We start from the raw sequence: 16,791 nt of genomic DNA on the forward strand, positions 1-16,791 counted from the left end.
CCTGGAATCCCAGGTTTCGGCGGTGGCCAGGGGAGCATTCGCACAGCCAGATTGTTCAACCGGAGTGGCGTACAGGAAGCATACAACCCCCTTTACATCAGCTCCACTGGCTGCCAGTCTGCTACTGAGCAGAATTCAAAGTGCTGGCTTTAGCCTGTAAAACCCTAAACGGTTCAGGCCAGGCTTACTTGTCCGAACATATCTCCCCCATGAACCATCTTGGAGATTAAGATTGTCTGGGGAGGCCCTGCTCTCAGTCCCGCCTTCTTCACAGACACAACTGGTGCGAATGAGAGACAGCTTTCTCAGTGGTGGCCCCTCAGCTATTGAACTTCCTCCCAAGTGACATTAGATCAGCCCCCTCCCTCCTAGCATTCAGAAGAAAGTAAAAACTTGGCTGTGGGAGCAGGCCTTTGTAGTATAGTGTAGCACAGTTAACAGATTTGGAATATATGTAATGACCATGGAATGGCTTGGACGATGACTATGGATAGCGTGATTTTAATATGTAATGTAATGTTTTTAAATGTTTAATATGTTTTAATTTTAATCTAATTTTATTTTATTTTTTTGGAATTGTGTGTGTTTTGAGGCATCGAATAATCGCCTCTCTGTAAGCCGCCTTGAGTCCCCTTCAGGGTAGAGAAAGGCAGGGTATAAATAGAGGAAAGAAAGAAAGAAGGAAATTGTTGAAGAATTGGATTGAGGGAGCTAAAGCAGAACACTGGGGGTTTCAAATCAATTTCATGATTAAAAGTAATGGTCAAAGACAAAACTCCTAGGGATGATGACTCCCAGGCAAAAGAACTGGTTGACTTGATTTGTATTGAATGATCTTTATTAAGCAGCTTCCCAAGTGTGAAAGGACACCATAAAGACAAATATTCTGTTTTCTATAACAAAAGCATGTTGTTGTTTTTAAAAAAACAAAACAAAAACACTGTAGCCTTAAATAATTCTATACCTGAACTAGCACTTGGCATTTTCCTAATGATCTAACTGTACTACTGTTTAGTTTTCTGCTAGAACAAACAGCTTATTTATCAACCACAGAATTTGTCCTTTCAAACAAAGCATCCAAAAATGGGAACAATAAGATTCAATGTCTTTTGCTGAGAAAAAGCAAATTAATCTTTCTATCTCTTTAAGGCCACACATCATGACTAGCTCTGCTACAGCGAATGCATTTTAAAATAGAAAACATTTTCAGTAGGGCAGTGGTGCATTTACAAGAAAGTGTATGGCATTTGTGCGATCTGAGCCTATGCGTGTTCAACTTTAAAGAAGAGCCCACTGAGTTCAATAGCCATTGGTTCCCAAGTAATTTCTAGCACCACACAAATATACATGTTGTTTTTTTGCCACATTATACTTACAAAATAGACAAAGCTAATTAACAGCATTCTTCATAATTATTTGTTATATTAGATAGAAATATACAGTCTTAGTATATTGTATCATTATGTCTGTATAATTATCTGCACCTTTAAATAATTAAATAAAACATGCAGAAGTAACCTCAGACTTAAATTTATTCTTGCTATACATTCAGAATAATTATTCTGAATAATATTTGTGAAATAGTTTTACATTCTTTATTTTATAAAGTAGTATCCGGTAGGTATATTTATATATACAATTTACAGACTTGTGCACCAGCTTCTCTACACAAATACATTTAGAGAACAATGTCAGGCTTATTTGATTTTGCAAAATAAAATCAGAAATAATGAAAAGATATCTACATTTTATATCTATATTGAAATTATCTTTAAAATAGGACACCAAATGATCAAATTGTTAAGGATAGCTATCACTGACAGAGTTTTCTAAGATCTACAGAGATACTCGCAGGAACATCTCAGCAAGCAAGAATCCATAAGTGGCAGGCTAATACCAGGAACCTCAATCCATGGTTGATACCAAATGAGAGACTCCCTCCTGGGCACACAGAAGACTGTGCTCTGCCACATGCACCATGGAGGACCTTCTTATAGCAACACCAGAGGCACTCCAAGTGGCCAGCTACTGGTCAAAAAACATGTAATATAATGGCAAGCTTTTAAACTTTGTGTTGTTGTTTTTTTTAAAAAAAAACATGACAACTATACCTTTGGTTCAGTCCTGATACAATAAATAAATACTGAGTCTTGTTTCTGAAATATTAGTAAATATACTGAAAATTCAGAATATTTAAGAACAGTCCATGATTCTATCTGAATATGTTATCATTTTCCGGTACATGCCAAATTGGAAATGTCCCTAAGCTACATAGAAAAATGGGAAAACAATCCTGAAGTATCCATGGTTAATATTTTCAAATTACTTCCTGTCCACCTCAGTTCCTGTTCTCCTGGTGAAAGGGGCCCAGTCTTCTATTAAATAACCAGGTCTAATTTAAAATAATAGCTTTGCTAGGCCATGTAAGACACAAGAATTGTTCAGATGAAAAGTATCTCATAAATAATCGTATACAGTAAATCTGATTTAACCGTTTTGTATGTATAGAGAAGCTCTGTGTTCACTGAAACTGAAGGAAAATAAGCTCTGCTGCAGATTCCAGGAGAAACCCAATTGCTTCAGTGCTAAATGATGGTCTACAACAATAGTTCTGTGCCTAACAGTACCTCTGAGCGTAGCTTTGTACAAAGCCAATATCCCTGTATTCAGTTAACTTATACAACTTCTAAAATAACGGAGGTCTTTTCAGATTTATCAGAGATAAATACACAAAACTAAAAGCCAATGAAAGGCAGGTAAATGGAAATAACACCACTATGATATAAAGAGCTGAATCTGGATTTCAAATAAATAAATGTGCAGAGGACAGACCTCTAAAATGCTGTTCTAGGAGGCAGGGGAACAACTTGTGACAGTATGAAATGTAACAATAAAGGAGGGTGGCCAGCAAAATCTGAGGCAATTTTGGAGATGGTCTTATGCAGGCTAATCAAATGCATCTTATTCCTGATGAAGAGCAGATTTGAATAAAATTTCTATATTATTATTATTTTAAAATTACAGTTTAAAAAACCTGCATCAATATAAGCACTGGTTGCAAAAACTGGTTGCATTCGTACTAAGCACTGGTTGTAAAAACATAGTACAAAACTTCTGAGGATACCTGCCATAGATGCATGTGAAACATCAGGAGAGAAAGCTTCTGGAACATGGCCATACAAGCCAGAAAACTCACAACAACCCATAGTATAAAATGCCAAATACCTCCCTTTCGTTGCTCTTTGTGCAAAGTGAGCTGACAATCCAATTTTTCTATACTATCTGATCCAAATTATAAATCTATAAAAAGTGTTGATCCAACTAACTATTCTGACACACATTAACCCAGCCAAGACATAACATGATTACAAACAAAACTGAAGCTTAATTTGGCAGAAAAGGCTAACAATATTTGCATTCTTTCCAAAAATGGAATTTTACTTTTTTTGGTCAAGAACTGTACTAACTCTAAAAGGCAAGCATTATGCAGCACTTAAGGTGAACGTGTACCAAATGGTACAATCACTCAACAATTGGCATGTGATCACCTTGGACGTTTGCTGTTTCCATTACGTCCAGAGGATGCACTGGTCAAGGGATTGTGCTGGCTCCAGTTCATCAATCCACCTTTCTCCTTCAGTTCATGTACATACACAATTAGTGCAAAGATCAATTAGGCAAGACCCATATAAATATGACATGAAAGCTCTCAGGGTGACAAGCGATTTGGGGAACTACTTCCTTCTCCAGTTCTAGAAAGTTTGAGAGTTGTCAGTTTCCGCGGAGGGTGCTGAGGGCTCTTTCGAAGGTTATCATCCATCTGCAGAAACAACAGATGTGCCAATTCAGATATTAAAGAAAAGCATCTATTACTTTAACTAAGAATGCTTTAAGAAGGGAAGATGGGAAAGGCTCTGCTCTCTTCATTTATAAGTCCATTTTCCATCTGATCCCTTTTTATAAATCACTAAAGACACAATTGGACCAAAATGCATTCAACTACTATCATCATGTCAAGTGGGTTCTTTGCAAAGATAAAGAAGATAAGAAAAATGAAAAGGGGAAGAAAGAAAGAGAACCTTTTCAATCAGGTTGGATTCCTTATTGACAAGCTGTGTGAGTTTCTGCAAATTTGCATCTACTGTATCGGGACCCACTGGAGAGACACCTAAATAGCCAGAACACACAAGAAGAGAAACTAAAGTTAGGAAGAATGACAAATCCTATTTGCAAGTTTTTAATGATGTTTACAGGGGAAAGAAGTCTGATAATTGTGAATTCCTTAACCAATATGGAATTCCAAGTCCTTTTCAATCTCCATTTTATAATTTCTCCCAATATTTTTTTTAAAAAATAATAATCCCAAAACACTCTGGAAAAATAATTCTATTAATATTGCTTTGGTGCAAATACGGCCATGTTTCTTTTGAAAAAACCACATGCTGAAACATAAATGAACGGCTTACCCAATAATTTCAGTCTAAAGTAGCAACTCAGAATGTCATCACAGAAGCGGCACAAATTAGGAAGCATCTTCAAATGATCCTGTAACTGGACTTTTGGAAATGGTATTTTGAAAAGAGGAGCAAGAAAACCAAACACGAAGGCATCTAGAGTTGTAGGCCTTGAGATAACAAACATAGGACATGGTTAGCTCAAATTCCATTAGACACTAACTAAAAACAGAGAAGGATATAAAACAACATAATGTTTTTTGGAGATTCTTACATTTACATGCAACCTAACTCATAAGGAATTTTTTTGGACAAGTGGTGTTTCCTCATTCCCTAAGAACATAATGTATGGTTCTTCTTGAAGCATTTAAAAATTAGCAGCAATTAAAAGTAATGATTAAGTAACATATCACTAATGGGGAAATATAAATATACGTTATTTTTTTAAGCAAAATGGAATAAAGTTTTTCTTTATTTTTATTCCACTCTTTTAATTATATAGATACTCACAAATTGCTTTAAAAATAATAATGTTCTAAGATTTTCTCATCTTTCCCTTGATAAAGCAGTAAGAAGCCTTGGCATGTCAAGCATGAGATCCCTCTTTGCACACAATCAAGAAACAAACTGTGAACAAAAAGTCTAAATATTGTTTAGCCATTCTCATTTCTAGTGGGAGAAATTAAGTCAGGATATAAGAAACAGTGGTACGGACGGAAGTTTAGTTGAAGTGTATTTATTGCTCTCTAGTATAGCAGCCTAAAACAATATCAAGTTATGTAAGTTTGGAACAGAGGACAGCTTTGCACAGCACTGTCTGGCGAGTCCCTCTGACAGTATTTACAAAAACACCCTTCAAAATCCGGAGGCAGCTTTGCATTTCAAAAGAACTTTTAAGCTTATTTCTTTTCTTTTTTTTTTCAATGTTAAAGCATGATAATAATAATGTATCAACGGATAAATAAACATGGGGTGCTTTAAAACTAAACAATGATGCATGAAGGAACAGATGCATTTTTATATGAGCTGGTTTTCAATTTACTAGCATGCAAGTATCAATTTCACTTCTAAAGTCAGGAATAAATCTAGTTCACTATCTGTGAGTTTTTGTTTCTTAATTATGTTTTACTAGCAACTCTGTAGTCTGCGATCATCACAAGTTGAAAACAGGCTGATACTAAAAGTAGCATATGAAAAGAGGACTCCCCAACCTGCTAGAATAATCAAAACAAAAATAGGTTTCGAATGCAAGAAGCACTTGGGCACTGATGCTTCCATGGTACCTGTGCTGTAAAACATTATCAACATTCTTTACTCACATATTTCCAAAGAAAAACGGTGATGTCCCCAATCTGTGGGACAGAAGATTCAGGCACTCCTTGGCATCTCTGTAGATCTAAAGAAGTCAATGTTTATAATCATTAACTTCAAATTAATTGACTTCATGATGGGCAGTCAAGCATCAATGAGAAACAACATGTATCACTTAAAACACATCCCCAGTTACATAAGGTCTAAATTTATAGGTCTAAATACAAATAAAATTGTTTTGTTGTCCTTAAAGCACAGGTAGACTTAAAGCTCAAAGTACAGGGGTTGCACATGACCCCCTTTGGGCTCCAGTGGGCTGTGTCTCTCCAGCTTTAATTTTCTTAATTTCCTTCATAGGGGCATGAGAGCAATTTTGTCTTACTCCTGGATTATTTTAGGAGAAGCCTTTTTGAATCAGCAAGTACACTGGATATAATTTTCAGCTAACTTCCTGGTTCTAAAATACCACTCCCAGATTGGAAAAAATGGATATTACAGTAGAAATTTACCATCTTGAAAATCAGGGAAACACGCACTACCACAAAATGCATTTCCATTTATTTTAGCACTACAATATTGATAAGACATTTTCAGAGGAGCAGTAATCAAATAAAACATACCTGTGCTTCCACTTCAGCCATACTGAAGAGTGGAGGGCCCCCTTTTGTCAGCAAGATCCTATTAAGGGCTTCCCCAGCCATGTTTCTAGGCAGAAACCAACTCAATGGAAATGGAATCCTTGAGGCAAAGCATGGTTTTGTCACTCTGTAGTAATTATCAGCTTCAATCCAGAAAGTGTGCATCTACGCCACAACAATATTAATGTTCAAAAATTAATATGAGGCTTTGCCACTTAAAGAACCAAAGTTCTGACCTAAGTTTGATTTTTTAAACCAATTTTAAAGAATCAAAGGTCTGGAGTTTAACTATCAGATTATTTTATGGCTAGACTCAAAATTCAGTTATTAGACTGTTTCTCTCTCACACACACATACAAGCAAGCTAACACACACACCATTTGAAATATATAACCGAAATTTCAGATCACAGGATGGATTTAGTTGACCAGAGACATGCAGAAAAGATAACAAAAAGACCAAGTACTCCATTAAAGGAATCCATTATACATACGTATATACTTGTGTATAAGCTGATTTTTATAGCCATAAAAAGGCTGAAAAAGCCCACTTCAGCTTATACTCAAGTCAAAGTTATTTATCATTTCACTTCATCATCATTATCATCATTATTTGAAACACAACAAGATGAGTCCACAGCAGACACTCTACTGGCTACTGGATCACATGTCGGACACTTCCCAATAGTCTAGGACTGTGTGATGTATCAGCAAATAATGCATGCAGGCCTTTTGCAGCTGGCAGATGGTAATAAATATAATAATAATAAAGGGTTATAATAATAATAACAACAACAACAACCATCAAGGGGACCAACTATTTTAGATCTGATCCTAACCAATAGGGATGCCATGGTTAATGGGGTGAAAGTGTGATGATCCTCAAATGGAGTTTTTCTTCAGCAAAAAGGTAGCTTAGAATATGCAATTGCTAGTGATTTAGTTTCAGTTTAATAAAATAAAATAACTTCCTTGTCTGGTCAAATGCTGATTTTAAAGAGATCTGATTCTAGTTGTGTTCACTAATCCCCAGAACCAATACTGTTTTAAATTTCTCATAAAAAGCTCATACAGGACCAAATTTCTGACTATAATAGAACTGTTTCCTCAAGTGGATTTATGTATGTGTTGATTCACTAATAACTGATTAAATCCATCTATTCTAACAAGATTTCAACGATGAACACAAATTTAAACTCTATTCAGTTAGTAAACTAAGCATGTACTTGATTTTGGGATGATGAGACAATGATAAATAACTTATAATGTTTTAATTAATGTTTAACTGTGTTTTTATTAGTGTTGGTGACATCTAATGGCTTTCAGTTGTAAGCCACCCTGAGTCCACCTCCGGGGGTGAGAAGAATAGGATATAAATGTCTGAAATAATAAATAAATAAATAAATCTTTGGTCAGCAAGAATAACTATCTTACCAAAGCAGGGTGTAGTTTTTCTTCAAGTAGTGCAATATATGCCAGTGTATCAGCTCCTTCTTTTGCAGAGAGTTCATAATCAGCATTATATTTCTGGCAATAGAAAGAAATAAGAGATTAATATATTTATGCAGCATTTATAGGCATCTTTTCAAAAAATGAACAAAATAGTTGTCATAATGTTAAATGGATGTACATTCCTGATTTTTTTAAAACAAACAGATAATAAGTAAAATTGTAATCTCAACTTTTCCTCCAAATTAACAGTTGCAAAGGAGAATTGTGATATAACTGTTGGATTTACAAACACCTGATTCTAGGCTCAGTGATTTTACCTGAATTCAGATGAAATTACATTATTTAAGAAAATAATCTGGTCACAACTACATCATACAGTTCAGATTTACCTGCCATATTCTTTTATATTTAGGAAAATAAGTGATGGCAAGGAAGCCCTTCACTCTTCTAAAAGATGCAAATAGTTCATGAAAAACATACTTGTGATCCTGTTTGGCTTCTCTATTCCATAAAGAGAATCTGAAATCATGGGGTTTGAGGGGATACAACTCCATCTTTCACATGGATAAGTGCACCACAGAGATCTGATTATGACTTTCCACAGGATCCTTTCCTGCATTGTACTGCATTCCCAATCAATCTGCAGCCATACTTGAATGTTCTGCCCCTGATGCATTTTATATTAAGCAAAATATGTTTTGGTGCTTAATGTAAAATAACATGTAGATTTCTGTGCCTGAGGTCATGCAGAGCAGGGGGCATGTCCTCCCGATTTTATGTACAAAGGTTGCTGTCATCAGTAGTCTTGATAAATTCAGAGTTAAAGAAAATGCAATGTTGTAATGCCCTAAGAAAAGCATTCGATTCTGCTTGAGTTAGAAATGCCCAGCAAAGGAAGACATGTGGCTTTCTGGCAGAAAGGGAAGAACAGAGGAGGTTTTGCTTGGTTCCTACCAGGATCCACTCTGTAAGCTGATTCCCAGGTACTTACATAGGCTAGATCTACAAAAATACTCTAAGATCGAAAGAAATACTCGGAAAAAATCCTCAGCCAACAAGAGTCCAAACATGACAGGCTAAAACCTGGAACCTCAAGCCATGGCTGAAACCAAACGAGAGACTCCTTCCTGGGGACACAGAAGACTGGGGAACTTGGAAGGTGCTGAACAGGCTGCGCTCTGGCACCACAAGATGCAGAGCTAACCTTAAGAAATGGGGCCACAAAGTGGAGTCCACAATGTGTGAGTGCGGAGAAGAGCAAACCACAAACCACTTACTGCAACGTAGTCTGAGCCCTGCCACATACACAATGGAGGATCTTCTTATAAAAATGCCAGAGGCACTCCAAGTGGCCAGCTTCTGGTCAAAGGACATGTAGTGTAATGCCAAGCTTTTAAATTTGTGTTTTTAAATACATTACAACTGTACCCTAGGCTTGCTTCTGATACAAGGAAGTAAACCTAGGCTAGAAAGACTGCATTCTTATTATTTAGTTATACTCATAAGAGGGCTTCATTTTAAAGACTTGGTGACAGACTGTCGATTTCTCAGTACACACTGCTTGTTTGCTCTCCTACCTTAACAGGAGAGATGGCAGCCAAGCCCTAGCAAAGGTGTTCTTTCTCCAGAATGTTCCTTAGTCACTGAAAACAGTTTTAAGTATTCTGACTCAAAATTCTTTCACATCCTGATTTTTCAGCTTTCACTTCCTTGATTTTCCAGTCTTCCATGCTAGCCAGCCACTGAATTCCTAATGTTAAAACTAAGCTGGAAGAAATCCTTAATAAATAAAAAGATGAGAAATATATTTATTAAATCCATTGATTACATCCTTTTTCATTTATTTGGAAATCTGTAGAAATTTCTGAATGTTCTCTTTGAACAAAATATAGATAGACAGGGATTTAATGACCTGTTAGACATTAAATGACCCGTTTATTGAACTCCTCTCCTTTCTTCCCAGTTTTGAATAGCAGAACAAAATGTCATACCATAAATAGCATAAAATCCATTCAGTTCTCAAAATGATCTGCCATGCGGCACCGGGCTGTTGTCATTCACGAAACACAAGACCCAAATCCGTTTGTGACACAGAACTAGTAAAAAAGATTTTGGGATGTTTTAATTAACACTATGCCCTAAATCCAACTAGTAAACTTACACTTATGTAAGTTATATTGATTCCATAAATCTATATTCAGCTATAGTTAACAACTAGATTTAGGATCATATATTCCAACTGATCTTTTCATTCACCTTCTGAGAACTGCTAACACGTTGGAATCTTGAAATGATAATAGATTTCTTACTAGTTATGGTATTTGGTTACGGCAAAAATGCTAATTCTGAGATACCTGCTGAAATAGATATGGTTTCCTCTACTCATTGGGAATCCCAGTTCTATAAGGTTTCTGATCACATGAAGAGCATCTATATGCAGGGCAACCTCCCATATCCAGACTTGTCATTCTACACATGAGGAGAAGGATGAGGGCAGAGCACATGTTTTTCCCACCTAGCATGCTGATACAACATTCTTTGCAAATAAGAATATAGTATCACCACTGGCTGGCTTACTCCCAAATCCAGGTTCTGTACTGCTAATATTGCTTTTTGAGAACCTACAGCGATATGTCCAATGTCTGGATCAAATTTAACTCATACTACTGGCAACTTTCCATGACTAGCTTTGCCACAGACTGTTTTAATGTACGTCACTGTTTTATGCTTTTTTGGTAAAATGAGTATTACAGAAATATTAAGAAATACATATAATAATAAAAGAAAATATGTGTCTGTCAGACCCATACAACCATGAAACCTGGGTGCACCTACACTATAGAATGATGCAGTTTGAGACCACTTTAGTTGCCATGGCTCAATACTATGGAATACTGGGAATTTATGTTGGTTAGGCAGAGACTAAAGACCTTGTTAAAACTACAACTCCCAGAATTATATCATGTTGAGCCAGGGCAGTTAAAATGGTACCAAGCTGCATTAATTCTATCATAAAGATGCACCCCTAGATATTTAAAGCTGACATGTATATTAAAGGAACTTAGGGTAGGGGATTACTTTGTTCTTAATGCATTTATTGAAATACATCTTGACTTGACGCCTGCAAATCTTCAGTACTATTTTCAGTCCCCAAGCAAGTCCTTCTTCAAGAACCCGAAGGTGACAGAACTCTCCCAGGGATCGTAGGTTGTAGGGGTGTCATATGGGAACAAGGGTTCTCAGAGAACCTAGGGATGTCAGCAGCCATGGTTTCATTTAGATAAGGTAGGCACAATGTCTCCTACTCTGACAGCTTTGCAATTTGAAGGATTTTGTATATCAAACTAAGCAGTAGTATAACACATGGGAAGTCAGGCACTTGCACTAATACACTAATACACTTTTTTCAAGCAATCACTTCAATATTCAATAGCCATAACAAAAGCTGTGCATTGTTGAAATCAGTAGACTCCTTTTTATCCACTTTTCTGTCAGAAGGAAGAGATCAACACAGAATAATAAAATCACAGAGTTGGAAGAAACCTATCATCCATTTCTCCTGGAGGAATAAATGAGCCAGCACTACTTCAACCAGTATCTTATAGCAAAGCACCACACAAAGTATAAAGCAAGTACTTTTTGGACAGTGAATTTAGTGTAGCCCTTGATAATACTTACAGAAACCCACCTGTTTTCTTAAGAAGTTTAATATTTTTGCTGGCTGAGAAATAACAGTGTCTCCCGATATCAACAATGGCACGGTCCCTAAAAGAAAAGAATCAATCAGGTGAGATTATACAGTGAAAAGCACCCCAAAAATGGCAATTTAACAGACATTTAGGTTTGCCACATGAGAGGCGATGACTGAACAACCAAAAACACAGACAGAAACTGAATTACATGCTCAGTGTAGACTCATTTAATGCAGTTCAGTACAGTGAGGCAGGATTATAGGAGTTTTTAGTATACTGACCATATAAACTGAGTTACATAGTTCCATACTGCGGTTGCTTTGCGTAACACAACATAAGACCCAGTCATGATAAAAAAATTTGCTTGTGCAGAATGAACTGTGTATGTGATGCCTGATTAAAATGTGTCTTAAAAAGCTAATTGCTATTGTATGTCACCAAGTCTTTTCCAACTTATGGTGAACCCTATAATGAGGTTTTCTTAACAATATTTGTTCATAGCAGGTTTGTCTTTGTCTTCCTTTGAGGCTGAGACACTATTATTATTATTATTATTATTATTATTATTATTATTATTATTATAACATTTAAATCCCCTTTCCTCTCCTAAAGGAGGTTGTGACTTGCACAAGGACAACCTCTGGGTTTTCGCTTACAAGCAGAGATTTATGTATATATTTATTGCATTTACGTAAATCCGCCCTTTTCACCCTGAAGGGGACTCAGAGCAAAGCACAATTTGATGCCACATATACATACACAGGATAAAAACCAACATATACATTAAAATCAATTAATGAAAAACATCTTAAGGCAAGTTAATTAAAACCACACAATCCAAAGAGTCATATCCTTGTTTCCAGAATCATAGCCTCAAACTTATACCAGACTGGCTCTCATAAAAAAGCTAATGCACATATTACAAAAACTAAAGCAGTACCTCTTGGTGCTCTCCAACAATGATCTATAATTTTCACTTTCACTGGGGCACTGGAAAATCTGGCATAAGCCTGCAACCAAGGTTGAAAGAGGAACACATTCAATCACTGTATTTACTTTTCACAATTTAGACAATACAGTCATGAAAGGGAATAGTAAACTGGGATGGAGAAACACCTACTTATTCGATTCATAAAACTGTGGCATCCCAACCACTGGGTGCATAATTACATTATAGTGTAATGACATCATGGCTTGCCATTCTCAACACTTAGAATTAATAGAATACAAAGTACAATGAAGTGTAAATTAGTCAAATGACTAATAGCCCCTCCACACAGCCATATAGCCCAGAATATCAAGGTAGAAATTCCCAAAATATCTGCTTTGAACTGGGATATATGTATCAATACTGCCACATATTCCAGTTCAAAGCACATATTGTGGGATTTTCTGCCTTGATATTTTGGGTTATATGACTGTATGGAAGGGCCCTAAGAGAGATGGATAAAACATTACTGATTTCAAAGCTCTTTGAAATGGATTCAGCAAAGGTAATCCTTTTGATACAGAAATGTGATGAGTATGTAACAATGCTGGTGCTGCTTTGCTCTGGATTTATAATAAATAATAATAATAAAACTTAATTTATATCCTGCCCTATCTCCTCGTGGGTACTTGGGGAGGTTTCCAACAACCAATGGCAGACATTCAATGCCATAAGGTGTTAACAAAACCAAAACATCCCAAAGTACCCAAATCAAAAACACGTCAAAGTGATAATTAAAAAAAACATTGCTACAAATTAAACAACAACATAACAAAATTACATTATCACACATAAAACAATTAATGGGATAAAACATTAAGATTTGAACTATAAAAGGTTTAAAATTTAAAGCCAACACTGCCAAAATATCAAGCCATGTCTATTCCATGGTGTCTGTGCTAGATATTCTATTCATCCTGTCTGTGTTGGAGGAAAGTTCTGAGAGTGCCTTGGACTGCGAGAAGATCCAACCAGTCCATCCTCCAGGAAATAAAGCCCGACTGCTCATTGGAGGAAAGGATACTAGAGACAAAGTTGAAGTACTTTGGCCACATCATGAGGAGACAGCAAAGCCTAGAGAAGACAATTATGCTGGGGAAAGTGGAAGGCAAAAGGAAGAGGGGCCGTCCAAGGGCAAGATGGATGGATGGCATCCTTGAAGTGACTGGACTGACCTTGAAGGAGCTGGGGGTGGTGACGGCCGACAGGGAGCTCTGGTGTGGGCTGGTCCATGAGGTCACGAAGAGTCGGAGATGACTGAACGAATGAACAACAATATGCTTGAGACCATTAAAAGGTTTGACCTATTTTGAATCTTTTCTAGGGGCCCTTCCACACAGCCATATAATCCAGAATATCAAGGCAAAAAAAATCCCACAATATCTGCTTTGAACTGTGTTATCTGAGTCCAGTCTGCCATATATTCCAGTTCAAAGCAGAAAACATGGGATTTTATTCAGCTGTGTGGAAGGGGCCTATGATACCAACAACGTTTTTGCACTGCAATTCCAGCAACTTGGGGTGTGTCTACACTGAATGAATGCAGTTGGACTCCCCTTTAACTGCTATGGCTCAATGCGATAGAATCATGGGAGTTGTAGTTTGACTTGGCCTTTATTTATTTGTTTGTTTATTTATTTAAAACCTTTATATTTCACCCTTTTCATCCCAGGGCGGAGCACAACATATATACGGCAAATATTCTGTGCTGGGACATAAAACCATAAATATATACAAACATTAAAATCACTTATATTCACATTAAAAGTTGCTTAAAAACCATCTCAGGACACCATTTTGTCTCATTGCACTGCCCCAAAGGCTTGGTCCAAAACCAGGTCTTCACCATCCTTCTGAAGGACAGGAGGGAGGGGTCTGATCTAATATTGCCAGGAAGGGAGTTCCATAACTGGGGGGCAATCACTGAGAAGGACCTGTCTCCCGTCCCCACCAAACGCGCCTGTGATGGTGGCGGGACCGAGAGCTGGGCCTCCCCAGAAGATCTTCGTTTCTGCAGTGGTTCGTAAAGGGAGATGTGTTCAGACATGCCTTTAGCCTTAGAATAATAGAATCCTAGAGTTGGAAGACCCCTCATGGGCCATCCAGTCCAACCCCCTGCCAAGAAGCAGGAATATTGCATTCAAAGCACCCCTGACAGATGGCCATCTAGCCTCTGTTTAAAAGCCTCCAAAGAAGGAGCTTCCACCACACTCGGGGCAGAGAGTTCCACTGCTGAATGGCTCTCACAGTCAGGAAGTTCTTCCTCATGTTCAGATGGAATCTCCTTTCTTGTACCAAAGAGCGGCTGGTGCCTCACCAAAACGACAAAGTCCCAGCAGACCATATTACTGAGTCATTGTAGTTAAAGTGGCATCAAACTGCATTAATTCTGCAATGTAGATGCACCCAAGATCATGTAGTTCAGATATTACCTGCCAGTGTCCTGGGAGTTGTAGTTTGGCGAGGCACCTGCACTCTTAGGTAGGGGAGGCTGAAGACCTTGTAAAACTACAACTCCCATGATTCCATGGCAGGTAAAGTGGTGTCAAAATGCCTTAGTTCTACAGTGTAGTTTCAAGGAGTTCTAATTCCAAATTAAAACCGAGTTCCCCCAAGCTCTGCTTCGCAGGTATAACTGAGCTATGGAAGGATTGCTGCCTTTCCCACTCCATCCAACGTAAAAGTCCTTCAGAGGAGAGAGCGAGACCCAAATAGCGCTGACTCCCCCTCCCTCCTCCCCACAGTGAACCTGGCTTCGGCTTGCGCAACCCGCCTAGGCCGCAGTTACCATGACAACCAGGCACTCCGCGTGCACGGAGGGCAAGCCCCAATCGCCGCCCCAGCAGCTCAGTTCCATGGGGGACGCCATCTTGAGGCGGCCGACCTTTGCCCCATCAGCCTCAAGTCCCGCCTCCTCCGCCGGTTCCAGTGAGCCACGCCTCCCAGGGGGCGGGGCCAAGCCCTCGTGGTTTGAAGCAAGCAATTCTTGTGCCTGGAGGCATCCTGCCAGTGCTCCTATCTTCATCTATCTATAGCAGTGATTCCGGACTTCAACTCCCAGAAGCCTCAGCTGCCGTGGCCAATGATAAGGCATTCTGGGAGCTGAAGTCCAAACACCTAAAGACCAATTTTTAGGGAAATACTGGCTAACAATGATTCCCAAAAGTTGGGTCTTTCGTGTTTTTTGGACTTCCAATTCCCAAAAGCCTCAGCTGCCTTGGCCAATGACGAGGCATTCTGGGAGTTGAAGTTTAAAGCATCTGGAGGGCCAAAGTTTGGGAATTATTGCCCTAAAGCAGGCCTTGGCAAACTTGGGCCCTTCAGGTGTTTTGGACGTCAGGTCTAAAACACCTGGAGGGCCTAAGTTGGCCCAGGTCTGGTATAGAGATTACCACAGATCTGAGATCACAAAGTAAAATGGGAATCCAAGCTTGAGTTCAATGCTAGTCCTAGTATAATGCTGTAATCACCACAATAGACCTTACTTACTTACTTAGACGATCCCTCGTTGGACGAGTAAGATGGTCTTCCATGATGCATTTCCTTGTGGATTCGTAAGTGGCTGTGGAGCCCTATTCTTGACCCGCATCTTCTCCCACAGTGAAGGCATTGGTTTCCAGGTGGAAGGCGGTCCCGGTCGGGGTTGGCTTGACGCACCTTCCTCCTGGCACCTTTCTCTCACCCTCCATTCTGCAGCACTGCTGGTCACAGCTAACCTCCAGCTGGAGCGGTCAAGGGCCAGGGCTTCCCAGTTCTCAGTGTCTATGCCAGAGATTTTAAGGTTGGCTTTAAATCTCTTTGGGTTGAATGAAAAGTAATGCCTCAACCTTCATAACTCCTTAACAGATGGCAGTACTGGTATGCGGCAGGTACTGGCTTGTTCAGTACACTCTCCTCTACAGTTCCATTTCGGTGGGAAGCCTTAGCATTGAATGGTTGTGTTGTTAAAGTGCAAAGTATGGAACCCTGTGCAGATGGTCGGTCAATGCGACTTTAATCAACATGCAGTCGTTGAATTCTTGACAGCAGAAGGTGTCACCCCAAAGGAGATCCATCAGAGAATGCAAGCTGTTTATGGTGATTGTGTTGATGTGAGTACTATGCGTAGTTGGACGAGAAAGTTTAAAGATGTTGAGGTGGGAACATCTGACTTGCGTGACAAACAAAGAGTTGGATGTCCTATGACAGCAACCACCAAGATTCACAAGCAAAAGGTTGACAGATTGAGTCAGGACGATTGTCATATCACTCAGAGAG

The 16,791-nt window shown here is 38.5% G+C and overlaps 1 protein-coding gene across 1 annotated transcript; it reads right to left on the minus strand.

Moving 5' to 3' along the window:
• Positions 1 to 820: 820 nt before the first annotated feature.
• Positions 821 to 15,425, minus strand: MTX3 (metaxin 3). Its single transcript, XM_060761607.2, has 9 exons — positions 15,323 to 15,425; positions 12,487 to 12,556; positions 11,543 to 11,619; positions 7,837 to 7,929; positions 6,386 to 6,568; positions 5,774 to 5,850; positions 4,467 to 4,624; positions 4,080 to 4,168; positions 821 to 3,820 (listed from the first exon to the last, which is right to left on the minus strand). Exons 1-9 carry the CDS (start codon positions 15,401 to 15,403, stop codon positions 3,710 to 3,712), a joined length of 939 nt encoding a protein of 312 aa, XP_060617590.2. The 5' UTR covers positions 15,404 to 15,425; the 3' UTR covers positions 821 to 3,709.
• Between the last annotated feature and the right edge of the window lie 1,366 nt (positions 15,426 to 16,791).

Source organism: Anolis sagrei, chromosome 2 (genome assembly GCF_037176765.1).
Source record: "Anolis sagrei isolate rAnoSag1 chromosome 2, rAnoSag1.mat, whole genome shotgun sequence".
NCBI lineage: Eukaryota > Metazoa > Chordata > Lepidosauria > Squamata > Dactyloidae > Anolis > Anolis sagrei.